The sequence below is a fragment of the Chrysemys picta genome, chromosome 24 (genome assembly GCF_011386835.1).
Source record: "Chrysemys picta bellii isolate R12L10 chromosome 24, ASM1138683v2, whole genome shotgun sequence".
NCBI lineage: Eukaryota > Metazoa > Chordata > Testudines > Emydidae > Chrysemys > Chrysemys picta.
The window spans coordinates 8,630,658-8,656,851 of NC_088814.1; the positions used below are offsets into that span (position 1 = coordinate 8,630,658).

General features: G+C 55.7%; 1 protein-coding gene across 3 annotated transcripts; it reads left to right on the top strand.

The window, feature by feature from the left end:
- The first annotated feature begins 459 nt into the window (after window positions 1–459).
- Window positions 460–21,077, top strand: LIMD2 (LIM domain containing 2). 3 transcript variants are annotated; one of them, XM_005309624.5, is made up of 6 exons: window positions 460–658; window positions 11,719–11,854; window positions 13,408–13,548; window positions 18,798–18,842; window positions 19,328–19,467; window positions 20,146–21,077. In XM_005309624.5, exons 3-6 carry the CDS (start codon window positions 13,507–13,509, stop codon window positions 20,303–20,305), a joined length of 387 nt encoding a protein of 128 aa, XP_005309681.1. In that variant the 5' UTR covers window positions 460–658; window positions 11,719–11,854; window positions 13,408–13,506; the 3' UTR covers window positions 20,306–21,077. The 3 variants fall into 3 exon arrangements, with proteins under 3 accessions (XP_005309681.1, XP_042713081.1, XP_065434126.1); XM_042857147.2 differs by lacking the exon at window positions 460–658 and adding an exon at window positions 11,173–11,284; XM_065578054.1 differs by lacking the exons at window positions 460–658; window positions 11,719–11,854; window positions 13,408–13,548 and adding an exon at window positions 15,494–15,711 and having other exon boundaries at window positions 20,146–20,445.
- The last annotated feature ends 5,117 nt before the right edge of the window (window positions 21,078–26,194 follow it).

A 26,194-nucleotide genomic window follows, 5' to 3' on the forward strand; every position in this document is an offset into this window, starting at 1 on the left:
TTCGGGGGGCAGGGGAGCTACCATGAGGGGTCAGGGAGGCTGCCATGAGCAGAGAGAATCTTGCCCCATAGTGTTGCTAAGGGGGCCTGAGCATCTCTAGCCAAAGTCACTGCTGACCCCCTCTCCATAGATGGCTGAGCCCGAACCCCAGAACTTTGCCAGGGGGTCTTGTGGGATGGGGGCTGTTTGGAGAACCGGCCCCAGCTTGACAGCAGCGTAGGAAGAATGATTGTTTGCCCTGGCACTACTAGAGGGAGGCAGGCACCTGAGGCATGTGCCCTGGAGCGATCTGCCTTGGCAAGGCTCACACTGGGACAGGCCAGGAAAGCAACTTGGATTTTTATTTGGGGGGGGGGGGGGAGGCAGAGAGAGACTGGCGAGAGGGGGACCGAGGGGGGCTCGGAGGAGGTTGGGGGTTATAGGTTGCTTCACACAAAGGAGAAAAGCAAGGAGCCAATCACAGGCAGCAGCCTTGTGATAAAAGGACTAGCAAGGCGGCTGGAGGGAGCTGGCAGGAAGCAGCTCCCAGAGCTGAGTCTGGGCAGAAAAAAACCCAACAAAGCCCCCCCCCCCCTTCCTGGCCAGAGGGACGGACAGACCCCGCCGGGGAACCCCCCTCTGCTCTGCAGCCCCGCGAGGAGCCCGGCGCGGGCACAGGGTGAGTCCAGCACAAGCTCCGGCGGCCGGAGGAGACAATGCTGCGGGCTGGGGGGTGATGGGGAGCCGCTGCTGCTGGTCTCGGGGGGAGGGAGGGAGCCGGGAACAGCCCCCGGCGCCGGAGGGCTGGAGGGGCAGAAAGATGCCCGGAGGGAAGGGGATGGAGAGATGCACAGAGAGGGAGACACCGAGCCAGGGAGAAGGAGGCGCATGGACCATTGCACAGCAGGGGAAAGGGGGGGGGTGGGAAGGGGGTTCCAGCCCAGCCCGGTTTCTGGGAAGGGGGGTTCATAAGACAGGCCAGACATAAGGGGAAGGCGCCTGCAACTTTTGCTCTCCGAGGAGGCGGTGGGAGGAGGTCTAGATGGGTGGCCATTGGGGCCAGAATCTTCAGGCTGCATGACCCGCCCGGGGTGTCTGTTTTTGGCCAGTGGCCAGAACTTAATTTGTGCCAGTCCGGAGCCCCGGCACCTCTGGGCCGGGCAGTCCGGAGCCCCGGCACCTCTGGGCCGGGCAGTTCAGGGCCCCGGCACCTCTGGACGGGGCAGTTCAGGGCCCCGGCACCTCTGGGCCGGGCAGTTCAGGGCCCCGGCACCTCTGGACGGGGCAGTTCAGGGCCCCGGCACCTCTGGACGGGGCAGTTCAGAGCCCCGGCACCTCTGGACGGGGCAGTTCAGGGCCCCGGCACCTCTGGGCCGGGCAGTTCAGGGCCCCGGCACCTCTGGACGGGGCAGTTCAGGGCCCCGGCACTTCTGAGCCGGGCAGTTCAGGGCCCCAGCACTTCTGGGCTTGCCGCGTCAGTTATGAAAGTAAAACAGTTGCTTGAGCCACGGCACCGCTTTCGTTATACATTAAGTCCTGCCGGGGGACCATTCCGGGACATGGGGTCAGCCAGGGGCCAGGCGGCGTGAACCCGTAGCCCTCTGGGGAGATGGACACCTCTCCGAGCCTTGCCTGGTCTTGCAAGGCGAGGAGCTGGCCTGGTGGTGAGCAGAAGCGAGAGCGAGCGGGCCGGGGGTGATGCTGGGCTGGGGGCGGCTGGGCTGGAGACACAGCCCTGAAGCCGGCTGGAATGGTTTGGTTCCAACGTGTGGTCCATCAGAAATGCCTCCTTGGTCAAACTGAACCAGTTGGTGGCAATGTAGTGGTTGTGATGGAACTTTCAGCAGGTCCAGGCTAGCTTGTCTGGTCTGTCCCCCGCTCCGGGGTAGGGACATGCACATGGGACGGGGGAGACGCAAGTTCAAGGTCCTGCTCTGCCTAATTCAAAGCAGGGAACTGAATCTGGTTTTCCCACAGCCCAGGGCTATTGAGGTGTTTCTCATGCTCCCCCCCACTTCTTGTTTTCCAGCCAGCCTTCCTCACCCCGCCCCCCCACACCCGGTCTGCACCGCAGGGTTGTTTTTTCCTCCCTTGAATTTCCCAGCCTTGGTTGGGCTGTAACCTCTTCAGCAGCTCTTTGTCACATGCTGCAATACACACGAGGGAGGGGCTGGAGGGGGGGGGGTGTCCATTTTTAATGTGATCAGAGAAACCAGAGATGGGAGATGAGCTGTTAGATCACAGTTAGTTTATCCCCCTTGGCTAATGCAGGATTATTCCTGACAGTGCATTTCCTAATGTCTCATCCAGTCCAGCTCTAAACCTCTTGAGCGAGCGGCTTTCATGGCTTCCCTTGGGAGATTGTTCCAGGTCTAGGAGTTTTAATAATAAAAATCTTGCTCTTATCTAGCACTTTGCATCCATAGATTTCAAAATGCTTTCCCAGGAGGTCAGGATCATTGTCCCCATGCTACAGATGGGGGAAACGGAAGCACAGAGAGATGACACACTGACCCATTTGAGTCGAATGGATCATTTAAAACCTAGTCCAGTTGAAACTGACAGGAAATGACTTGTAGGCCAAACTTGTAGGCTTGTTACCCCCCAGTCAAGGATCAGGTCCCCATTGTGCTAGCTGCTGTGCAAGCAAAAAACCAAGAAGACAGCCCCTGAGAGAGCTCTGTCTGCATGTTAGACAGGATGCAACTGGTAGATGCAACAGACCCATTGGCTGAGAGGGCAAGAGAACCACAAAGCAGAGAGAGTTTAGTAGAAAAGCGGAAAGCGGCAAATTTGAAGGGGACAGTGGAGTTTCAGATGAATTAAGCCAGTTTCAGATGAATTAAACCAGAACGACTGGCTTTCCGCACCCTCTAAAGGTCTCCTACTTTTTTTTTTAATGTCTAGTCTCCAAATCACCTTGATCGAGAAATCCCAAGTGGTTTGTGTTTGGTCTCATCAGCACTGGTACCATTCAGTACTGGCGAGGTGTGGGATAGGGCTCAGTTCAACAGTCATAGCCCTGCAAACTGTGACCCTCCAAGAACTCCCATCAGTGGCTGGCTGAGTTCTTGCAAGCATTTGTTGGGAGACACGGATGAATGGAACTGAGCCACCCTGGAGATGGAGTTGAAGAACTCTGAGAGGTCCAATGCAGGGAGAGGTGGCCTGGAGCCAAAGAGAAGTCCAGTCATGGTGTTTGAAGGGGGACTCTCAGACAGTATAACTCCACCGTGGTCCTTGTTTCGGTGTTTATAAGGGCCATTAGCGCGTGTGGAATTTACAAACGACGGGCAAGGTTTTCAGTGGGAACGAGTGCTTTTTTGGGGTGCCCAACCCAAAACCCAGGAAGGGGCTTGATTATCAGAGGACAGGAGCTCCTGTTCTGAAAACTATGCCCCTTTATGGTGTCTCAGGCTGGACACCCCCAAAATGAAGGATCCCAAGCCACTAATCACCATGGAAAATCTTGCCTCTTTTCTGAGGTGCTGAACACCCCAATGTTCCATTGACTTGAATCAAGCCTGTATCTATTTATAGACTCTCTAGCAGAAGAAAGTATAAGTGTTGACTGTGCGTTCATATGTGAGTATCTCTAGGTACAGTCTAAAAAACTAAGGAAATTCCCAGACAAAAACATTGTTAAGATCTAGTTACCATTGTCAGGATGGATCAGTGCTAAGGCACCTTAGGAGAGTGTGGTAGTAGCTTTTTTTTCAATGCCAGAAAACCAGTAAATTCTACCTTAAGATATATGTCCGAATGGTTCTCTCTACGAGCCTCAAATTAACCGCTCAATGCCTTGTCAGTCCCGCTGTCTTAGCCATTTGCCTGTACCCAACTACTGCAGACCCTCTAATTCTTCATGCAGCTAATCATCTACCTGTGGAACTCTCTGCCTCAGTATGACTGAAAGTCAGATACCATTGGAAGAGTCTAAAAGGGGGGGCGAATGATTTTATGGCCAGTGTAATTTGCAGCTCTGTGGTATTCAAAGTGCCTGGGGCAGGGAATGAGTTGAGAGCCGCTGGGGGGATCAGGAATGAATCCCGTGCTCCCATACACAGCAACGTATGCCAGTCTGGCTGCGTTAGGTGTATTGCTTTTGCCAACCCCTGAAGCATCAGGTAATGGCTGTTGCCAGGAGCAGGACACCAAATGGACCTGTGTTTCGGCATGGCCAAGCTAATGCTCCTATGGGTTGGCTGGTGTCTAATAACAACAAGGGCCTGATCCTGAGATGAGCCAAGCACCCCCGACTCCCACTCACTTCAGTGTCAGCTTTCAGGATCGGGCCCAGACGGGCTGCCGCCAGCTGGTAATGGTCCCAAGCGCAGCTATGATCGCGTGTGGAACCTCCCAAGGAGATGGCTTCCCTGCGGTGACGTTTGAAGGCTGCTGGGAGGCTTTACCGAGCGATTGCTTGGGGGGGAATCTTTCCCCCTCAGGATCAGCCAGTGAGCCCATTATGGGCAGCCTCCCCAGCCCCTGAGGGGCACAGGGAGTCCTGGGCCACTTTCTGGGGAGCCAGTGGGTCTAGAGGGAGCAGTGTGCAGCCCCCTTCAGCCAGACGGAGGGGCGCGGTGATGGAAGGAGGAGTGAAAAAGGACAAAAGCTGTCTAGAGTTTATGGGATTGTCTCCGGGGCAGCCCCATGTCCTGTAGAGTTCTGGGGCACCCCCGGTAGGAACGTGCCGGAGTCCAGATGCTTATCGGACAGATATCAGAAAGTGTCAACTCCAGCAGAAGATTCGCCTCCAAACCCCACGGCACCTCTGACCTCCTGCCGGCGAGAAGGCTGGAACTGGAGTGGGGGTTCCCCTCTTTGCTCTAAATTCCTCCGTCCCTCTGGCCTTGGGGGTAGAAAATCCTTCTGCCACATTGGTGGGGGGGTCAGGACTCGACCAGCGATAACGACAATAAACAGATGTGGCCCAGCACCTTTACCAGCCAGTTAGGTATTTACGTGCCTAACTCCCACTGAAATCAATGGGCGTCAAGAGCCAGACCTTTGAGGATCTGGGCCTTATGGCACGGAGCGAGCCACAGGGCCCTTAATTGTTCTCTTCATGCGAGTCAATTAGCCACAGTAATTACCACATTGCAGTCTCATGTACAAGTCCCAGATCTCCTCAAAGGAACTCTGCTTCCACCAGTGACCAGACTGGCGAGTGGAGACCAACCCTACTTCTGGGAAACGTGCACTTTTAGTGCTAGCGCATCTGCCCTCTTCCTGCCCCAGTTTTTCAATTGTCTTGTCAGAAACCTAGATTGAGATCTCCCTGGGGACTGTCTTCTGACTACCCATTTCTCAGCACCTAGGACAGTCAGCTCCCAATCCTTGAGTGCTTTGAGATCCCGCTGTTGAAAGGCAGTTGCTATGGATTTCAACATTCCCCTCTGCCTGGTGTCCTTCCAAAGACACCTGCTCCAGCCGCTCCCATTTTGCTTCCAAGGATACTTGTGGAGGTGAGTGGGAGGGTTTTTTTCCTCTCCGTTCCAAAATGGTTCGTGCAGTGTCGCCCCTGACAAAGGCAGCCCTGTTTCTCCTAGAAACTTATTTCTCTTCAGCATCCCATCTGCAGATTTCCTTCCCACGGGCAATCTTTCAAGAGGCAACTTGGCAGCAAAATGTGGCTGGAAAAGGGCTAGAACTGTGAGCTTGGTGCATTGTATCTGCACCCGGTCCTGCAAGACACTGAGGAACTCCAACTGAAGTCAATGGTAGCTGCTGGATTAGCATCTAGGGTAGGTACTTACCTGCCCCCATCACTGTAGTATCTGAGCACCCTATGAAGTAGGGCAGTGCTATTATCCCTATGTTATAGATGCAGAGCCAAGGCAAAGCAAGACAAAGTGACTTGCCCAAGGTCACACAGGAAAGCTGGTAGCACAGGGGCTTGAACTCACACCTCCGCAGTCCCAGGCAAGGACCCTCCCCACTGGGCCATCTTTTGTCTCTCTGCCTTGGGTCGAAAGGAGAATCACCCATCTGCTATTCATTCCTGGTCCGTATGTTTCCCAGTGTCTCACATGCAGTACAGGTCAGAGAGCACTAGGGGGCGCTTCTAGTCTGCCACAGACTAACCCCGCCCTCCTGCGACCTGCTCCAACTGCTCTTATCCGCCCGCCCGTCCCTCCAAGCGTCCAGCGAGAGCTCGCATGTGAGCCCTGAGCGTGCTCAGACCCAGGCTCTCTCCTATCTTGCACTAATGGGCGGGGCAGGAAGGAAAACCTCCCTCCTGCGGATACTCAGTTAGGTCCCCAATGTGTTCCCCCGCCCTCTGCGAGCCCGTCTGGACCCAGCAAAGTGGATGCTCGCGCTAGTGCAGCCTCCCAGCCCCGTGGGGGTCAAGGTGGAACGCCTGCTGCCGATCTAGCCCAGGCCAGTCAAGGCTCCAAAACTGTTGCTATAAAAAAGGGGGCACCTCTGCCTGGGGTGCAGTGAGTTTGGTGGGTCTCAGCATGTCACATGTCAAAAAAATTCAGTTGGTGCCCTGGCTGGCAGAGAGGGCAAGGGCTGAATGGGCCATGGAAACTGAGGGTGGACTCTGTGTGTGTGTGTGTGTGTGTGTGTGTGTGTGTGTGTGTGTGTGTGTGTGTGTGTGTGTGTGTGTGTGTGAAATTTGCACTATCACTGCTTGCACACGATGGCTAAGCCAGGAAAATCAACCCCACGGGCCGTCAGGCTGGGCTCTTTCACACATGCTTCCCTGGTGCAGAGGGAAGAGCCGTGTCTACGGTACTGAGTGCAAGTCATCCCCCTGTTCTGGCAGAGCATGTGCTGATTTGGATACCTGGCACCTTCACCAGCCGGAAATTCACTCAAAGGTCGTTAGCAAATGAGGCCGGGAGCCCTTCACTTGGTGCTGTTTCTCATGGACCTGCAGCACGAGGGAGCTTTCCTGCCCTGCGCTTTACCCCTGGGAAAGTCTGACGCACAGGCACGATTATCCTACCAGTAAACATGCTCCGTGCAGTGCTTGTAATGGGAACCATATGCTTGAGAGGGGCCCGGTGCCTGGCTCGCTAGCCTTACAGGAAGCATTTTGGCTTTCCGAAGGGCCGCTCACCAGCTGGCCAGAGGTTGCTCCAGGCTTGTGCCGAGTGGCCTGGGAGAAGAGAACGCAGTGAGGGGAGGGAGGAAATCTTCATCTCTGCCGTGCAAAGAGGTACCACTGCCCCTCACAAATATACTGCCGAAAGTCTCCTTAGTCCTGTCAGAGCAATTGGCAGGTGAAGATTTCACTATGGCAGGGGAGATCATGTCCTCCGAGTGACACGCCAGCATGGGGCGACGGTTAGCAGAAGGCAGAGTTTGACAGACCCTATGTGTGCCCGTGGGTGTGTGGAGGTTGTTCATTGCGACAATTGGGTACTGTTTCTTTAAATCTGTAGCAGGAAACCGGGGGTGGTGGGAAAGATTCTAGGCAGAAACTCTGCAGTGAAGCAGAGAGGCAGAGCAGCTTAAGGGATAATATAATATATGGAGATATACCTATCTCATAGAGCTGGAAGGGATCCCAAAAGAGTCCAGCCCCCTGCCTTCACGAGCAGGACCAAGTACTGATTTTGCCCCAGATCCCTAAGTGGCCCCCTCAAGGATTGAACTCACAACCCTCGGTTTAGTAGGCCAATGTTCAAACTCAAAACCCTCGGTTTAGTAGGCCAATGTTCAAACCACTGAGCCTGTTTTCCTTATTCTAATAAAGTTCCTTGTTCAGTGTCAGCAGAAAGTGACTCATTTTGTGCTGCTTCAGTATTGTTGCATGGCACTCGTGGCTGCCGGAGCCCCTCCCACCCTGCAGATACCTTCAGCTTGTCTACAGAGACAATAATTAAATAAAAGAAGGGAAGGGCCAGATCCTGAGGTCCTGACTCCGGCACACACTTGCTGAAGTCTCTGGGAGTTTGCTGGAGCCGGGACTTCAGGACTCTGCCCTAAGCAAGTCCAGCATTGGTGAATTGTCATGGACAGGCGCAGGCTTCCTCCATGCTGTCCCGGTGCCCCCTCCATCCCACGCCCTGCCCTGGAGGGGCACCCTCTAATGGTGAAGGGGCAGGTCGGTCACCATCGTCTGTTCCACTCGTCCTCTCTCTGATGATGCTGCTGACAAGGTGACTGTTCCACTGGGGGTCTGCACTAAGTACCCACCAACTCATTCCACACCGGTTCCCAAACAGGCATCAGGTGGCAGCAACCGTTGGCCTGAGTGGATGTTCCAGCTGGCAGAGCGAAGCGGGAAACATGTCGTTTCCTCAACAGGGATTTTGTGCTATGACTTAAGATGCCCCAAAGCCCCGAGGGGCTCCGCAGGGTGAGAATCCCAGCAGGAGACATTTCCCACATCTCCCCTTCACGGCCAGCTCCACTCACTCTCTGACAAGCTCCACTGCTGCTGAGTGAGCCCAGAGTTGCTCCTGACTAGGGGAAATCCACTCCCAGCGGCAGCTGGCGACAACGCTCCGTTTCCCAGGAGCATCCGACGCAGAACGTCAATAGGGGCCATGAGAAAGCGGCACTGAGTCTGCTTGGTTATTAAAACAAAAATAATAAAGTCGCCCCTTTTGTTACTGCCAGTGTGTCACGCTGCCTGCGCTCCATGGGCCACAGAGGAGGATCGGGGCTAGATAATCGATCGTTAATTAGCACCCACTAATAGAGAGCCTCTCGTCTCTGGATCTCAAAGTGCTCTACATGAGAGCTGGGTGGGAAAACAGTTTTCCTGCCCCATGAATATATTCAAGCGTTTGACATTTTTCCCTGTCTCAGACTAGGATGAAAAGTCGAAATCTCAAAAATATTTGTGAAACAAAAAAACGGAACCTCCCCCGCCCCCCCCCACCCCGGTTTGAGTCAATCAGAACATTGAGATCATTTCGATTCAATGTCAACCCTTTTTCTATTGACGAGAAAACAACTTGTTGCAAAATTCCTGACTCGCTGTATTCTACAGACAAAGTTAGCCTTGCAAAGCACACCCCTCCATGTGAGGTCCAGCTGGTCAATATCATGAGCTTCACCTTGCAGGTGGGGAAACTGAGGCAGGCGGCGGCACGATGCCTTGACCAAGGTGTCAAAGTGAGTGAGTCGCAGAGCCAGGAGTGGAAATGATGATAGGATTCAGCAGCAATCACTGCAAACCCAGCCACAGGCTGCAGTGGGCGTGATTCTCATTTGCACGTAAAGGGGGTATAAATGGCACTGCCAGAGGAGTGTAGAACCCCGCCTTTTCCAGAGAGCGCATCTCCCATTTAGGCAACAAGGACTCAAGTTTTCAAGTGCCCAGCGTCCAGCATGCACCCGCTGTGCTGGCCTCGTCCCCCATTGTGGGTGCACTGAGCCCTTTGAAAGACTGGCCCGTAAGGCACAAGTGCGCACGACTTGCCGGGTCCCTGCACCTGTTATTGCAGAGCCGGACGTGGTTCGTCAATGCTGGTTTACTGTCCAGCCAAACCCTGATTGGGCAACCTCCTGTGACTGGGGGCCCAACTCCTCGCTGGCGTGACGCCACTGAAGTCAGTGGAGTTGCGCCAGGGATGAATCTGGCCCAGTCCCCTCCACCGCCATTCAAAGACAAGCTCCGCTACCGAGCTGTTTTTTTTTTTTTTTTTTTGGCTGCTGATAGTTGCTTTGTCGGGCCTTGTTCCAGCAGGAGTGACCTTAAGAGCTAAGTATCCTCTGTGGTGGGTGGCAGCAAGTCTCAATCCCCGCTCCTCTTCGCTCTCTTGAGGGCATAGGGCGATGTGTGGCCAAGGGCCAGCGACCAGTCCCACTTCTTGGTGTGTAACGCACACCCTCCCCAGGCTGCTCCCCTCTCTCTCCTCAGCTAGCGCTGACCTGCTCTATCTCCCACAAGATTGCCTTTTCCTGCCATGCCTGTCTCTCTCTCTGCTTCATCATCTCCGGTTCGTTCCAGAGCCCAGCCCCTCCTGTTCGCCCGCAATGTCATTGTCCCACACACGCTCTAAGGTGCTTATCTGGCCCTCCATTGTTGTAGTGTCGGAGCATCTCGCAGTCGCTAGTGTGGTTATCCTCACAACAGACCTGGGAGGCAGGGCGGTGCTATTATCCCAATTGTACAGATGGGAAACCAAGGCCCAGAGAGGCTGAGTCTTACCCAAGATCACACAGGAAGCCAGTGGCAGGAGCAGAGAGTGGGGTCCCTGCCCACCGCACCACGCTTCCTTCCTGCTCTGTAACTATTTCTTTCGGTTCTAGAACGCTGTAAAACTATAGGCACTGAGAGGCAGCGCGGCCCAGCGGCGAGACCCTGGAGTGACACTCAGAAGGGCTGGGTTCTGCTCACTGCCAGGTGACCACTTTGGGCTCAGGGACCAAGTTCAGCTGGGAATGATCCAGCCTGGAAAACCCAGGCCCTTGATGCCAACTGCAGAGTTTGCTTGTTTAAAGCTGTTCTCCCCCGCCCCGCTGAGCGTGCAGGTTCCGTGTTGCCACGCTGATCGGGCCCCATGTGACTGGCAGGGGCTGCCCGGGTCGGTTAGAGGATCTGGACCCATTAGCCGCCTGCAGCACACCAGGGATGTTTAGCCAAAGCTTTCCCACAGACTGATGGGCGGTTGCCGTGGGCAAAGCGCAGTGAGCAGGTGGCGGTTCTCGAGCGGCAGCACTGCGCTCTGGACAGCGGTTCTAGAGCAGAGGGGGGGTGGCATGTGGGAAGTCTGTTCCAGAATGGCTGGGATGATGTTGGAGCCTGGAAGGCAGTTCTGGAGTGGGGGGGGAGAGCCCCCTGTAATGCTACTCTTGGCTACGATACCGGGCATGGAAAGGCTGTTCTAGAGCACAGCCTATGCAGTACGGGTAGGGCTGTTCTAGAGCAGCGGGGCCATGCCCAGAAAGGCTGCTCTAGAGCCACTGGTAAAGCCTCTATGGGCTGGGATGGCGACAACCCTTCTGGATGCATCTACGCTGGCGAGTATGGGCCCCGCAATTCACCGTCTGTGCCGCTCCCAGCAGCGTAGGCTGTAGTGTAGACAGGAACCCGGCGTTCTTACCATCGTATCCTCTGACCCCGATGCCTGAGCCCGGTCTGCACTAGCACCTCCATTGGCGGGGCGGCCGCATTGGTGGTAGCTGCCACCCTGTGGGTTCTGACCTAACACAGGATGTTTGACCCACACTCCTGAGCGCACCCTTTCCCTGGCTGCTTTCACGGCTGCCTCCCCTCCCTGTCCTCTGGCAGGAAGGATGTGTAGCAACATCTCCTATTCAGTCCCTGCAGAGCTGTGCACCGAGGGGCCCCTCCACTGGGCCTTCGTTCCTGAGACGAGGGGGTCTGAGCCGGGTACGTGCGCAGAGGGGAGGGTCTCTGACATGGGTCTGCGCAGGGCAGGGCATGTGGGAGGGGGGAGCTTTGGTGGGGTGTGTGGAAGGAGGGGGGGATTGAAGGTGTGAGGGATGTGTGAAGGGCAGAGGTTGAGGGGTGGGGGTAGGTGAGAAACCTAGGGGCTTTCTGCACGTCTGGGCAGCTGTTTCCCCGTCTGTTGGTGTCTCGCTCTCTGGACATGTTTTGAGGCAGCGGGGATGATGCTCCTGTGACCCTAGAGAACAGGCAGGTTAGGCTCTGGACCCCCCCGACTGGAGTGGGTTTACATCAGGGCAGTGGGGCACTGGGCAGTGCCAAGCCCCCCGGCGTCGGAGCCTGCACACCCCCCCCCTGCACTGGGCGATGCTGTTACTGCTCTACCGGGACAGACTCTCTCTGTGTTTTCTCTGTAGGTCTCCCCAACCCCGAGCGTCTCCTTGGTGCTGAGAACGTCCCCTCCCCCAAGGGCCAATCTCCCGACTAGGGACAAAGCATCTCGGCTTGTCGCTCGGCTCCACCCCAACCACAACTGGAGCTCGTCGGAGCCTGGTAAGAGCTGTGTTTCTTTTTCAGCCCTGGTTCTGGCTGGGACAGGAAGCTTCTCGGGAGGTCCACAGACCCCTTTGATGGTCCTAAGGAGAGAGAGGGCCCTGGTTCTCTTTGCTAGGGTGCATGCCCTAGGGCAAGCCCCAGGACGGGGCCCGAGCCCCTCCAGGTGGGTCTGGATTGTGACCCCCCTTGTTAGTGGGTGTTTGGATCCAGGGTTCTGGTTCCGGCAGGCAGTGGCTGGCCTGCTCTGACCCCGCTGAGCATGTGCGTCTGGCCAAGGGTAACTCCGGCCGCGCGGCTCGGTGGAGCAGGAAATAACAAGCCAACCACAGAGGAGACGGGAAATGAGTTGGGTAAAATCGGAGGCACTTTCTCAGGGGCTGCAGCACCTGCAAATCCTGCGCGCGCGACCTGAGGACAGCGCAGAGCCTGATGCGGGGGGCACCTGGCCCCTCCTAGAGCTAGAGCCGAGGGTCTGTGCAGGGGGTGACCCCAGCTCTCTTAAAACCATCCCCAGTCTGTGCGCGTACCTGCTTTTCCCCACGGCTTAGCACCCCCTGGGAGGTGGGCAAGGCCCCCACCGCTTCAGCTGCTCCCCCAGGACCTGTCTGTCTCCAAGTCAGCCTGTTTTCCCCACAGACAGATCACTCACAACTCCCCCTCCCTCCCACGTTCCGGGTCCCTTTGATCGCCGGGCTCCCTGCCTTGACAGAACAGCTGCGTGACTCTGGCCTGGAGCCTGGCCGTGGCATCTGCCCTCTGATAGCTCCACCATTATTATTTCTCTGTAGCACCGAGGAGCCCCAGTCATGGGCCAGGTACTGCACAATCGCCCCCAAGGGCATGTTGGGAGACTACTCTCTAGAGCCATTGCGTTTTTCCAACTGCCCCCTATTAAGGTCGCTGGCTACAGGAACGCCCAGTGACCCAATGCCACTACACAGGGTCTCGCCCTCATTGTCTAGGTCACACGCCGCGTTCATCCAATTATTGCAGACTGGGATTCCCAGCCTGTTACACAGGCAAGTGCCCGGCCACTGGGCTAAACTCCCCTCAGGGCGGGGCTCACAAAGGTATTTAGGTGCCTAACTCGCATTGGTTTCAGTGGAAGTGAGGCACCTTTGTGAATCCCATCCTTCGTGCTCAGGCTGGGATTTTCAAAGGAGCCTGGGGTGCCTAAATCTCTCTGATTCCTTAGACAATCCCAGGAGCTTGATCCTGGAGGCTGGACCCTGGGGAAGGAGGAAGGTGTTGTCAGGCAAGGGGCACCACTGAGGATTTGAACCGCCTCCTCCCCAGCACCCACAAGCAGCTCGGTGACCACTGCCCTTTCCCCGGGTCACACCGAGGAAGCCTGGAGCTGCTGCCCCCCCCCCCCCAGGGCAGCTCTGCATATTTGCCCGGGACCCAGCTTGCGAATTCACCTGGTCAGGGTCAAGCACCCGCGCTCTAGGCACCGACCCTGCCAAGCCTTGAACTGGTGGCAGCTTGTCCGGTGCGAGGGAGCGGGTCTGCCCATACGAGCCGTGCTTCTCTTGACATGTCCTCCCCAGATATCGCAAGGGGCCAGACTTAGCCACAGCAGCCCGGGCAGCATTTGGCCACTGACGTCAACCTCAGGATTAAACCAAAAGACAGAGGGGGAAGGAACCATGTTCCAGGCCAAGGGACCAGCCAGCGCGACCTCCACTCACGTAAGTGTCCTCCTCACCCCTGGGAGTTGTTATTTCACATAGCAAGAGTGGGAACCGCCCCACCAAAGGAACTGCGTGTTCCCAGGGGCAGAGAGCACGTACTGAGCGCTTGGAAACAGGCTTTGGGTCGTGGGTGATCCATCAGCCATTATTGCAGCTGGTTGACTAGTTAAACCCTGCTAGGTGTAATTCAACCCCACTCAGTGTCATGCCATCTAGGGGCAGCTGGGCCGAGTTTGATGCGGCTGCTGCAGACTTGGCTAAGAGCGCTGGGTATGCTAGTGCCAGAGATCTGTGGGCCCATGCCCGCTGATCCACCCAGGGTGAGTGTTGTATATGTGCGGCTTTTGGGGGGACTGCAGCTTGATGTGACACTAGAGGCTTGTATTCCTCACGCTGGTCGCGACGTGGCCCCGATCCCTGGCATTTTCACCCTCTTTAGCATGACCCTGTCTTCTTCCAAAAGCTGTATTGGTCACCATGGGAAATATTTCAGTCATCCAATCAGGGAGCAGAGATGATGCCAGGTCACTTAGTTGACCAACCAGACAACAGGGACAGTGACTAGTCTGAGCAACAAATTCACTATTGTACTATCCAGGGGTGCTGGAAGAATTTTTATAGTGTGTGTGTGTGTGGGGGGGGGGGTGCTGAGAGCCATTGAACCAAACTGTAAGCCCTGGATATAATAGAAACCACTTCAAGCCAGGGGGTGTGGCAGCCCCCCTCGCACCCCCAGTTCCAGCACCTATGCTACTATCCCATTGGCTGAAAACAATTGGCCCAGGCTATCTGGAGGATACTTACCAGTACCAACCATGTTAGAAAAGAATCGGGATCAGCGATGTCTTAAGGAAGGGTTTGACCAGAGGTGGTGCCTTTCGGGCCAGCTTTTCACAAGAACTCACCCCCATGTTGGGTGCTGAGCACTGGTGAAAATCGGGCCATTAAATATCACAGTGGCGTCTGCTGGGTACTTTGGAAAATCTGCCCCCCCCCCCCCCGGTTGAGACTGACAAGCAGTCGGAAATTTGACCCCCAGGAAGCAGAAAGCTGATTAGCTGGGTCTGTGGCCCACCCGCCATGTTACCATTCGCCCCTTTCCTGCCTGGCGGTGCCGAGTGCTTATTTGTGTTTCCATGGCAGTCTGTGATCTCCATCAGGAGCATATGTATCATTCAGGATCAGGCTAGGTAGAGATGGAAAAAGACCCGAGACCATCCCGTGCTAGGACAGGAGCTAGTCCTTCCCCCGAGGGACAACGTGGCGGCTATTAAACAGGCAGCGCACTCGACCTGAGGCTGCTGAGAAGAGATGAGACATGGGACGCTGCCGATAGAGCTGCCCATGGACGTATTTCAGCTTCAAAGTGATGATGTTTTTCCTGGTTCAGCGAAGTTGTTCCTGGGGGCACTGAGCGTGCCGGCCAGGCACAGCGATGTCTGGGCAGACTGTGCGTAGTCCGAGCCCGAGCCAGGCACAGAGTGGTCTGGACCCATTTACCCATCAATGACGAGACGTGCAGGTCAGTTACATGGGCATCTGGGGGACTGTGTGGAGGTTTCGCTCTGCAGTTGACCCCTTGGCAAAGGGGCAGCTTCTTTTCTAAACCCTGCAACTGCTTCTGCCCAGTCAGGGGAATCCATCTAGTTTCACAGGGCCTGATTTTCTTCTCCTTGCTACAGATCTCTCTCCATTAAGATCAGTGGGTGACTCCAGGCTTGTGCTGGTGTGAGTGAAGACTTGTCTTCACCTACAGCGGCACAGCGGCACAGCTCTCCCGTCGGTGTCGTTAACCCACCTCCCCGAGAGGTGGCAGCTATGTTGACGGGAGAAGCTCTCCGGTGGGCACAGCGCTGTCTACGCGGAGGGTAAGGTCGGTGTAACTCCGTGGCTCAGGGGTGTGGATTTTTCACACCCCTGAGTGACGTAGTTATACCGATAGAGGGCTGTAGCGTAGACCTGGCCTGAGAGGAGAATTTGGCCCCTGGCCTCCGCTGTATTGTGCCAGGCACTGAGAACAGCTGGGAAATGTCTGCGGAGGCGGCTCCTGGAAATGGGCATTTCCAGCATGTGTGTTACACAAACTGTTTCCCCCCAAAATACCAATGGAGCCAGAGGGAGAAGAGGCGGCGCTGGGAAAGGAGAGGGGGAACCGAGGGGGTGAGAGGGAGGCTGTTCCAGACAGCAGGCACTGGAGAGGAGAAGGCTCTTGCAGTAGCAGGCTATTGTGGGGGGACCGAGAGGAGGCTGGGGAAGTGGAGCGAGAGGGGAAGGAGAGAGTCGGTCAGGGGTGTCTTTGAAGCAGCCGCCAAGCCTGGAGTTACAAAGCTTTAGCAAACAGGGCAGAAACTGACATATTTTCATTACCCAGTTCATTGACTTCCCTGCTCCCGGAGTTGGGTTACGCTGCTGAGTACCTCGCTAGAAGCCCATGAATCCCTGTGTTCCTGAACGGCTGTTTGAGAGAGGAACTCTCTGGCTCGCACCCGCGTCGCACTGTCAGTGACAAGCCGGGGAGCAGAGTCAGACCACTGGGTGGAGTGGGTGAGGTGATGGGGCAAATGAAGCAGGACCGGAGCAGCAGTAGAATCTCTGGTAACCAGGGCTGGGTGAGATGATGCAGTGACATTGGCAGTGCCAGGGTGCAGGGCCCTACGTGCCGCTGGAGTGTTGTTATGCTCATAAGAAGCACATGGGATCTTTTTCAGGGGAAAAGGCAATACGCTGTGTTTATTGAAGATACAACAAATTGGCATATGCATTTAATTACATTACACACACACACACACACACACACACACACACACACACACACACACACACACACACACACACACACACACACACACACACACACACACAGTCCCGCCGGTCAACGTTATAGTTACCAGTCCAGAGTCTGGATCAATCTACTTGATCAAGGGAGGAGCCGGATTCTGTCAGTCCCGACACGATGCTCCGGGGAAGTCTTGGCAGGACGAACCCAAAGTTTCATGGCAAGGCCCCCTGTTTATATAGTTTTTTTTTTTTAATTGGGACCAATGAGTTTTGCACTGTCATGCTGTCATTAATTGTTGTTTGACGAGTGCTTGCTATTTTTAAATAATTTTTTTTATTAATTTTTTTAGGGAGTTATTTTATGCTGGTTTTGATGATAGCAATTTTAGTTTTATTGATAGGGGCCTATTTTATTTTTTGAGATGTTAATTTGCCCTTTTTTGACATTTGAATAGGGGCGTGTTGCAGCCTCCTGGCGCTCTTCTGTTTGTCTCCCTGTTTTTTTAGACGATTTGGTTTAGTGATGGCCTTTACACTTATTCTGTAATATACATTTTTTTATTTACATACAAAACAGAATTAATTTACACAGAACATTTTGAACAGGAACATTAAACTGCAATGCAAAAGAAAAACGATTACGGCATTCTTTTACTTATTTTAAACTGCTAAATCTACATCAAAGTGGTGACCCTTAACGGTTTGTTACTGCCTTGAAATTAGTCCGGATACAAAGAAATTCTGGCAGATGCATTTCTACCAATGGTACATTCGGCCATTCCTTTTTTGCTACTCAAAAAGGGTGGCTGGCAGCATATGGTCAAATCATACATTAATACATTTAATTATTAGTTTATTATTTTTTATTTTAAATTCTACAAAATACAAACATAAAATGTTCCTACTACTTGTCCCCCTTTTGACCCTTCACGACCAAGTCTTGAGTGGGTCATAGTTTATACAACTGTTTCAGAGCAATATACTGAGAGGCCATTTGCACTTGTGGTTGTAATTTAACAAACATGCTTTTTGTTCAACAGCACATACAACACATGTCTAGCAAGCAAACACAGGACACTATTAACACAACTAGTAATGGGTGAAACATAATAGACAACATGCCCTTAGAAGTCAGGGACCAGGCTGTAAAAACGTCGTACCAGTGATAGGCTGTTAGGGTTTTTTTTTAGACCTAGCGATTTGCATGTTTTTATTTGCATGTAATATTTGAATGACACATTTCCCTATATTCCTTTGTGGCTGTGCTTTCTCAGAGATTATTAAACAGGTTGATCCTTTTGGTGGCAGGCAAATGGAGTAGAGCAAGTATATCTGCAATGGGCCGTGGTCTGTTTAATGCAGCAGGAGTTGAGTAATGCCTGTGTTAATGTCTGTGCTTGGGGGAGTTGGGGGGAGAGGGGAAGGGAAGCAGTCGGAGAGGAAGGTTGGTTTTGTGCCTGAGACAATGGATTGGGATTCAGGAGCTCTAGGTTCCATTCTCTGTTGTGCCACAGGCTGCCTGGGTGACCTTGGGCAAATCACTTGACCGGTCTGTGCTCAGTTCCTCATCTGTAAAATGTAGATACCGAGACTTCCTTTTTCTTACCCTTCAGCTGGTTTATCTCTTCAGCTTGTAACCTCTTTGGGGAAGCAACTGTGGGTCTGTGGCGCGCCCAGTGCGAGGGACCCTGAGCTCAGCTGCGGTATCTCAGCACGGCCGTAATACAATGAAATAATAATTGCAGCCAGCCAGTCACGTTCCTGACAGGATTATGGGCTGCAGTAGTGGGTGCGTGTGTCAGCAAGCATCAGTCCCGAGCCATGGATTAAGGATGGCCATCATACGCTGAGCTGTTGCTTGGCTTGTCTCATTAAATCTTGGGGCTTCCTGTATGACGAGGGACAGCAGGTAGAGTGGGGCTTAGCTGGTAAAGTGGGGTGAAGCATCTAGCCCCCAAACTGCAATGCCTGAGGATTGACTGAGGGGTGTGTCTGCCTGTCTGGCAGCTGTGTTGATGTGGGGGCCACGTTTTCCAAAGCGCTCAGCTCCCCATTAGGGGTCAGAGTAAAGGCCAGACTTCTTAAAAGTGGACCCCGTGTGCTGAGCTCTGGAGAATCCGGCCCTGATTGTGGGAGCTGACCTTTTGAAAATTCTGGCCTAAGCACGTCGAGTGCCCTCTAGTGGTAGTTCCAATTACAGTACTACTTAGTACAGGAAATGCCCGTTGGACTATGTTACCAGGAGGAAGTTGGTTGTTTCGTATGGAGCATGAAAAATAAAGCCCGGTGTGTCATCAGCAACAAACCTAAAAATTCCTTATAAAACTAACCCCCTCCCACACGTGTCTAATCTGCCACCATCTCCCTGCTTCCCAGTCAGGCACCAGGTGTCTCTTTGCTGCCTGGCCGGCTCCTTCTCCTGCTGCATGTTGGGTGAGTCTCTCACTGATTTCTCTCCCCCACTTTAGGAGGCAAAGAGCAACTCTGGAGGCAGCACGGTGCAGCGTTCCAAGGTACCTGACCCGCACGACTGGCTCAGACCCATTCCCCACCCTAGGGGCAGCCCCTGCGTGTTCTGAACGAGGAGGCGTAACCCAAAGGCAATGGACAGGTCCGGCGTGCCGGAGGCTGGGTCAGGGTGGCTTTTGCCCCGAGTGTGTGATAGGCGATATATGGAAAGAACAGATCACAAGGCAGCCGGTACCCACATCTTGTGCTCTGTGCCTATTGCCGCTGTCAAGCGAAGTGGGGCTGGGCTGGGTCACAGTTTGGATGGAAACCTCCAGGGAAGAGCTATTTGCTCGGGGTTGGGGGTGGACGGCTCTGGTTTGCACAGATCCAATACCCCAGCATTCGGGCTAATTTGAAATGCTAATAATGACCCAGCGGGTGGGCTGTGGGGGCGGCCAGACACCTGTGTTCCCTTGATGCTGTCGGGCACTCAGCAGGTGGCGCTTTCCCCTCACCACCGTCTCCCTTTGGTTTCCGTGCGGATCAGTCGTTCAGCCTGAAAGCCCAGGTGAAGGAGATGTGCGCGGCCTGCCAAAAACCCGTCTACCCCATGGAGCGGCTGGTGGCTGATAAGTTCGTCTTCCATAATGCCTGCTTCTGCTGCAAGCACTGCAATGCCAAGCTCAGGTGAGGAGCGGGCTGGGCTGGGGGGGGGTTGGGCTGAGCCCCCCAGGAGTCACAGCCTTTTGCTCAGACTCGGGATCAAGTGCTGGAGTCCTGAGAAAAGCCGTGCAGGGCGAGGCACTGCCCAGAGCTCTCCCGGAGGCGCCAAAGGACCGGAACGCTGCTCCGGCCGGAGCGGCAGCCCCAGGCGTTCCGGCATGGCTAGAGCACCGGTATTAAGGGAGGAAACTCGAATGTTGGTTGACTGCAACCAGCGGGCCCCAGAGCACTGACGCGCCCCAGGTCCCATGCCAGCCTGCACTGGGAGCGTCGCTCGTTTGGCTTCTCCAAAGGCCGGGTCAGGAGTTTGGAAGGACGTTTCCAAGCTGCCCTACCCTAGAACCCGAGCCCCTGCTGGGCGCAAGGCCGCGTCTCCGAGCCGGGGTGGCTGCTGAGTGCCCGGCGACAATGCAGAGACGTGACAGGTCTTTTTTCCTGTCCTACCCCTCACTGATTCCCGCAGCTCCGCTCCCCAGGCCCTTCTGCTCTGCTCCCCTCTGCCTCACATTCTCCCTTTTGAAGTCCCTCCCCTGGCTGTCCGGTCACTACTAGAGTTGCGGTTGCGCCCCCTTGTGGTCTGCTGGCATCTCCCGGCGCTCGGCTGACCCCAGGGCTGGCTGACCCGTGCCACCTTCCTTTTAGCCTGGGCAGCTACGCGGCGCTGCACGGCGAGTTCTACTGCAAGCCCCACTTCCAGCAGCTGTTCAAGAGCAAAGGCAACTACGACGAGGGGTTCGGGCGCAAGCAGCACAAGGAGCTGTGGGTGCACAAGGAAGTGGAGAGCGGGACCAAGTCAGCGTGATGGGGCCCGTTCCTGCCCTTCCCCGCCCCGCGCCGAACCCAGAACGGGCAACGTGGAGCGTACAGCTGAACCGAGGGCTGACTGAGCTGGTGTAAAGCAAAGGCGACCCCCAGGGGGCAGGCAGACGCCGCCTGGCTCCAAACAGCCACGTGGCCGGGGTGGGGGGGTGTCCTTTGGCAGGTGAAGGACCTGAGTGGGGCGGGAGGGTGCTGGGAAGCGCGAGGCTCAGTGGGGACGGTTGGAGGGGGCCGACTTGAATGGAGCATAACCCTTGAGAGCAGGTGCGCGGTGGAAGAGGGTCAGGGCTGGCCTGGGCGTATCTGCTAATATCTATATGCCCCCCCCCCCCCTTGCAGAAATCGGGGAAGAGCCTCTGGACGCCCACCAGACGAGCATGCAAAGTGCACTTCCTTTAACCCCGTCCCCGTGGCCCAGGTGTCTGCTGCCCTGGAGAAGGAGGCAGTTGGGCGTCCACAGAGCCAGTGCCGTGGTATCAACCGTCCCCCTCCCACTCCCGTCCTGCCTGCCGGTGCTGGCGTGGGGGGGAGAAGCAGGGAGGGGGTCGCTCTTTGGTTTGCAGCAGCTCAGGTCAGCTGAGGTTGTTCAGCCTTCCCGATGTTGCCCCGTGACTGTTTAACGTTGTCTGTCTGGTTTTTCTAGTTGCCTTTGATTGGTACGTTCCGCACCGGAGCCCGGGCTGCCGGCTTGCTGCACCAGGCCGCGGCCACGCGCTTTTTTTGATTATTTTTGTAATACAAGGTTTCCGAGCCTTGCCTGACTCATTTTGCTTTCTGGGGGTCGGCGCCGATGGTGGGTGTGACTGCCCCCTGCTGGCCAGATGCTAGAGTTGACTGCCCCAGAGAGCCCCCGCTTTGCCAGCCACATGGACAGGTCGGCGGGGCAGGGGGGAAGGGGGGGGAGAGAGGAGGGTGCCTCCCCTGCCTGGGATTCATGCCAGGCCCTTTCAGGTGGCATTTCTACCAGTGAGTCACATGGGCGTCTCCTCATGCCTGGGCTGGGCTGACCTGGCCTGGCCGTCACCCAGGGCAGCTCAGCCTACAGGTGCCACAGAGCGCTGGCTGGTTGAGTGTAACTGAGCCAGTCTCCAGACCCGCACTCAGGGTGTCTGAGCAGGGGCCAGACAGCAAGCGAAGTGCTGGAGGCTGCATGCAGAGTGTGCATCGCACAAGTGGGTGTGCGCACGCACAAGTGTGCAGCTGGCAGAGGGTGGGTGCAAACAAAGCGGAAGAAATATACTGAACAGTGGCTCACCTCCAGCACACGCAGCGCAAGGTGCCCGATGTGGTTAGAGAAGGACGGGCGAGGCTGGCTAGAGGCTGAGCCTTGACCCAAGCGCAGCGCTGGTGTAAGGGAGGCCAGCGTGCCATAGAGGCTCCCACCCCTTCCCCATTCAGCCAGTACCACTGCAAAGACCAGCGTTTCCCCCCATTAACAGCTCAGCCCCTGGTGGGGATGGGGGAGCTCCACAGCCCTCTCCCCGCTCGCCCAAGCCAGATTCTACAGCGACACGAATCACGACCCAATCGGCTTTCTGATGCACTCAGGGCGTGGCTACAGGCTTCCTTCAGCATGTCATTGGGCAGTTTGGTGCCTCAGTTTCCCCAGCACCAAACTGGGGAGCAGTGAGCCTGACCCACTTTCTCGACTCCTGCGGGGGATGGGAGAGGGATGCTGAACCTCCAGGGTGGGCCTGCCTGCCCAGTGCTGGGTCTCTCGCCATGTGTACGAAAACCTTGGTGCTAGGCCAGCCGGGGCCTGAGGTAACTGGGTCGTGTCGGGCTCGGGGGGGGGGCAGCCTGCTCCCCTTCCCCACCCCCAATGCCTGGGTCACACAGCGTGAGCTCTGCAGCGGGTAACACCGAGCTGTAATGGTGGGGGGCCAGGCCGACGCTCCAGGCTGCCCACGGAGCAGCAGCAGGTGCTGGTTCTGTTCACACACCGATTGGCTTGGCCGCATGCCTGGCTACGCACACTGTGGAGTCAGGCCCCCAGCAAAGTCGGGCTCTGACTTCGGCGTTCACGCCCCAGTTGCATGGCAGGTGATTTCCGATGCCTGGGGCAGGGCCTCGCTGCAGCACACATCCCCTAGAGCCAGGCTAGTCGAAGGCCTGAGCTTCTCCTCCGTGCTATAGGGGCCGTGCCTTGGCCCATACGGGCTGACTGAATGACTGCCGTGCGGCTAGCAAAGGAGCCCCGTGTGTAATGCTGGCCCCCTGCCTGGGGCAGCCACACAGCTTGAACCTGGCCCCTCCGGCTCTAACCGCAGCAGCCTCTCCTGGCTCAGGTAAACCCCCAGCTCAGTTAGTGGCGGTGGTCACGGCTCCTCCCCCCGTCTGCCCAGCCGCCGGTACTAGAGGGGGACAGAGTCACATCCAACAGGCCCGCGGTCCGTGGGCCCCGTGCTCCGGGCGGGTGGCTCGATCGCTGGCTCTGTTACACACTCATTCTTTGGGCTAGGGCCACGCCACACACAGCCGGCTCTGCCTCAGGAGACAACACCCCCCAGAGCACCTTGGGGGGGGCTCAGCCCTCCACAGAGCGGGGGCAGCTGCCGTATTCGGCTCTGCAGGTGGATTTCCCCTCAGGACAGTGCAGGGCAACGCTGGTTGGGATCCATGGTGGAGGCGGGCGGAAGGGAACACAGAATGGAAAGACAGGGACTTGGACAGAAGCAGGCCTGCCTTGGAATCCACAGCTCTATGAGCCACAGGGAAGGTGTTTCGCTCCCCTCTCGTTGGGGGTCCCGATCACTGGGCCCCCTCCCTTGGAACTAGAAGATGATAGTGTAACTGCCTGGCTAGTGGGGGAAATGTCTATCATTGTGCTTTAGTGGATGGAATTGGAGCAGCTGAGGTGTGTGTCATATGCCCTATACTGCCAATGGAGAGTCCCCTTTAGCCCAAGGGGGTTATTGACTGCAGTTGGAGGTGAAGGTGAAGGCGTACAGCCGCTCACAGGGCTGGGCACTTAGTCACTTACAGGAAAGTTGTTTCTTGACCCTTCCACACCCCTTTAGTGAGCCCCTTCCTCCCCCTACAACTGGCATGAGAAATTCTACACCAGCCTGTGGGAACGGTGCTGCCAGCATAGAGGTGATTGTAGAGACACAGGGCTTGTGGTATGGGCACCTGCTGAACACCCCACCCCAGCCTGGGCACAGGGGGAAGGGGTTGGATGCTGGCAGGGGAGAGCGGTGGTTTTAATGCTGCAGGGTACCCCTCACCCACTAGCCATTGGGGGCAGATGCCGCTCCCCCCGACTGAGAACATGGTAGCACTGAGGGGTTGTAGGATCCATCTTCCCGAGCCCATGAGGCATAGGGTGACCAGACAGCAAATGTGAAAAATCGGGACAGGGGGTGGGGGGTAATAGGAGCCTATATAAGAAAAAGACCCAAAAATCGGGACATCTGGTCACCCTAATAAGGCACCAGGTTCTTTTTGCCTCACAGGCAGATCCTGCTGCAATAATTAGGATGGTAAGGTGGAGCGTGGGAGGCCCAAGTTCCAGTCCCTCTGCCACACCCTCCGTTTGTGACCTTGACCTTAAAAGTGCTGGCTCTCAGGCAGCGGAGGTGTGCAGATACTACAGTGAGAATGCCACACAGGTAGATTCACATTTAGCCCATCTCATAAGAGATGTGATAACCGAACTCAGAGCTCCCCCAGTCTCCAGCAGGGTCAGGCCCTGGCCAGTTGCTGGCTGACTTTGCCGGCTCGTGGGAATGCGTCCGACTCCCAGCAGAGCTCGGGAGGGATGACTGAAGTCTTATTTGCTGTGACTTACAGAGGTGATTGCAGAAGAATTACATTCTCTGTGCTGTCGCTGAGATACAAAAGGCCCCTTGTGTACGGCAGTTACGCTTTTCTCCTAATTACCTCGGAGGGCTGAGAAGGCGTGGGCTGCAGCTGTAAAACATACAACTGGGAGACAACTTCTTGCAAGTGGAAATGTAACGATCTGAGGTCAAGGCTACATGAATCATGTGGCAATAACGCCGAGATTCAACAAGGAGACAGCGTGGCTCAGGATTATGGCAATGTAGCCATACAAGACCTGTGGCATGGCCCGGCTGTAGGCTGACCAGACAACAAATGTGAAAAATCGGGACAGGGGGTGGGGAGTAATAGAAGCCTATATAAGAAAAAGACCCCCAAAATTGGGACTGTCCCTATAAAATCAGGACATTTGGTCACCCTACCCGGCTGGCCCAGGTCAGCTGGCCTTGATGTGTGGGCAAGGGCTCTGAAAGCCTGGGAGGAGAGTCTCAGAGCCCAGGCTCCAGCCGCAATGTTGATACTGTAATTTTTAGCCCTGCAGCCAGAGCCTTGCAGGCCTGAATTAATTCACCCTGGCTCAGACTCCAGCGGACTGGTTTTTGATTGCAGTATTAGAGTATTGTATGATTAGAGCACTGGCCGGTGAGATAAGAGACCCGGGTTCTCTTCCTGCATCTGCCACCGATTTGCTGGGTGACTTTGGGTAAATCACTTCCCAGTTTAGCACCGCTCTTACCTCCCACCCTTTTGTGGCTGGTCTATTTCGCTCCAGGCCAGGGCCTGCCTCTCGCTCTGTGGTTGACAGCCAAAGCTGAGTGAACAAAAGGTTCAGCTCTCGTGGAATGTCTGTGCCTAGAAGAAATATTTTAAAAATGCCCCAGGTGCCTGTGACCCCATCTTAGATGAATAAATAGGGGCAGCGGGAGAGGGGGAAGGTTTTAAATTTGCTTTTCACTTTCCGGGGAGTTTGTTTACCTTTTCTTGGTTTGGATGATGAAAGCAGCCGAGGCAGTTTCAAAAGCCTGTTTCGCTTCCTCCCACTTGGCACACACAGGGCGCTGCTGGTTGGGTTCTCATTTGAGAGAGCGAGAGCGCGTGTTGCCATTCTGAAAATCTCCGAGTCATTTTAGATTTTGTAACAGCTCCTGGGAGAGGCGGGGTGGGCGGGCGAGGGAGGGAAGGAGGAAAGCATTGCAGAAATTGGGGCCTTAAGTTAACCCCCGCCACCCCCCAAAAAAAATTGAGAACAGGGATAATGACTTTTCCTCCCTCCCTCAACAAAAGCCTAGTCCGCGTTCTTAACAACAGCAGTAAACCCCGCTCTCCCTTAATCCTGCCCCCAGTACGGTGTCTGTCCACTCCCGTTCAGTGTGGGCCAGGAACTGTCCCGGGGCACCAGGGGACGAGCAGCGCGTGTACACGTCCAGATGAGAAATAGGAGAGCGGAGGCGAAGGCAGGGCTTTGAGCACGTGCCCCGTCCCTGCTTCCGTGAGCACAAGATCCCCAGCCCGAATCCAGCGATCAGCCCCAGACACCAGGATGGAAGGAGAGGACAGTTACATGATGAGTGGAAGCCTTATGCAGGGGAGAGTTTGAAACCCCCACAGGCCCTGCCCCTCAGGCCCAGGGAAGGGGGTAACTTCAGCCCCTCCGCTTGCCTCATCTCCCCCGCTGTATTTGTAACCTGGGGAGATGCAGAAACAGACTTTCCTTTAGAGGATCAGCGGGGCCAGCCCCAAACCTGCCAACATCACCCGTCAACACCTCGGGAGGGAATTTTTAAAACAGAGACTTAAAACAGTGGTTCCTGTTTGGTCCAGAGCCAGAATTCGGGCCCCTGCAGGGCTGGGTGCATGCGGAGGAGAAGGCAGTGGTAGGAGGCAGCTCTGGGCTCCGTGCAAACGGGTTTGTGTACGTGGTTTTGTAGATGAAGGCTTGTTTCGCTGAGCAGCACAGAAACAGAGCAGGCCGTTCCCTGGCTCAGAAATCCCCACCTCTGCTACTCCAGCCACCTCAGGGCTGCCTTCGCCCTCCTCCCCCTGGCTTTCTGCTTCCGCACACTGGGCCTGCACCCGAGATCCTAGCCCC

Excerpts from the sequence above, each read along its gene's own strand:
- LIMD2 (XM_065578054.1), top strand. The coding sequence starts at position 15,580 with ATGTCTGCGGAGGCGGCTCCTGGAAATGGGCATTTCCAGCATGTGTGT. Across the intron at positions 18,843-19,327 it reads GCACGGTGCAGCGTTCCAAG|TCGTTCAGCCTGAAAGCCCA; the intron begins GTACCTGACCCG and ends CGTGCGGATCAG. Across the intron at positions 19,468-20,145 it reads CACTGCAATGCCAAGCTCAG|CCTGGGCAGCTACGCGGCGC; the intron begins GTGAGGAGCGGG and ends CCTTCCTTTTAG.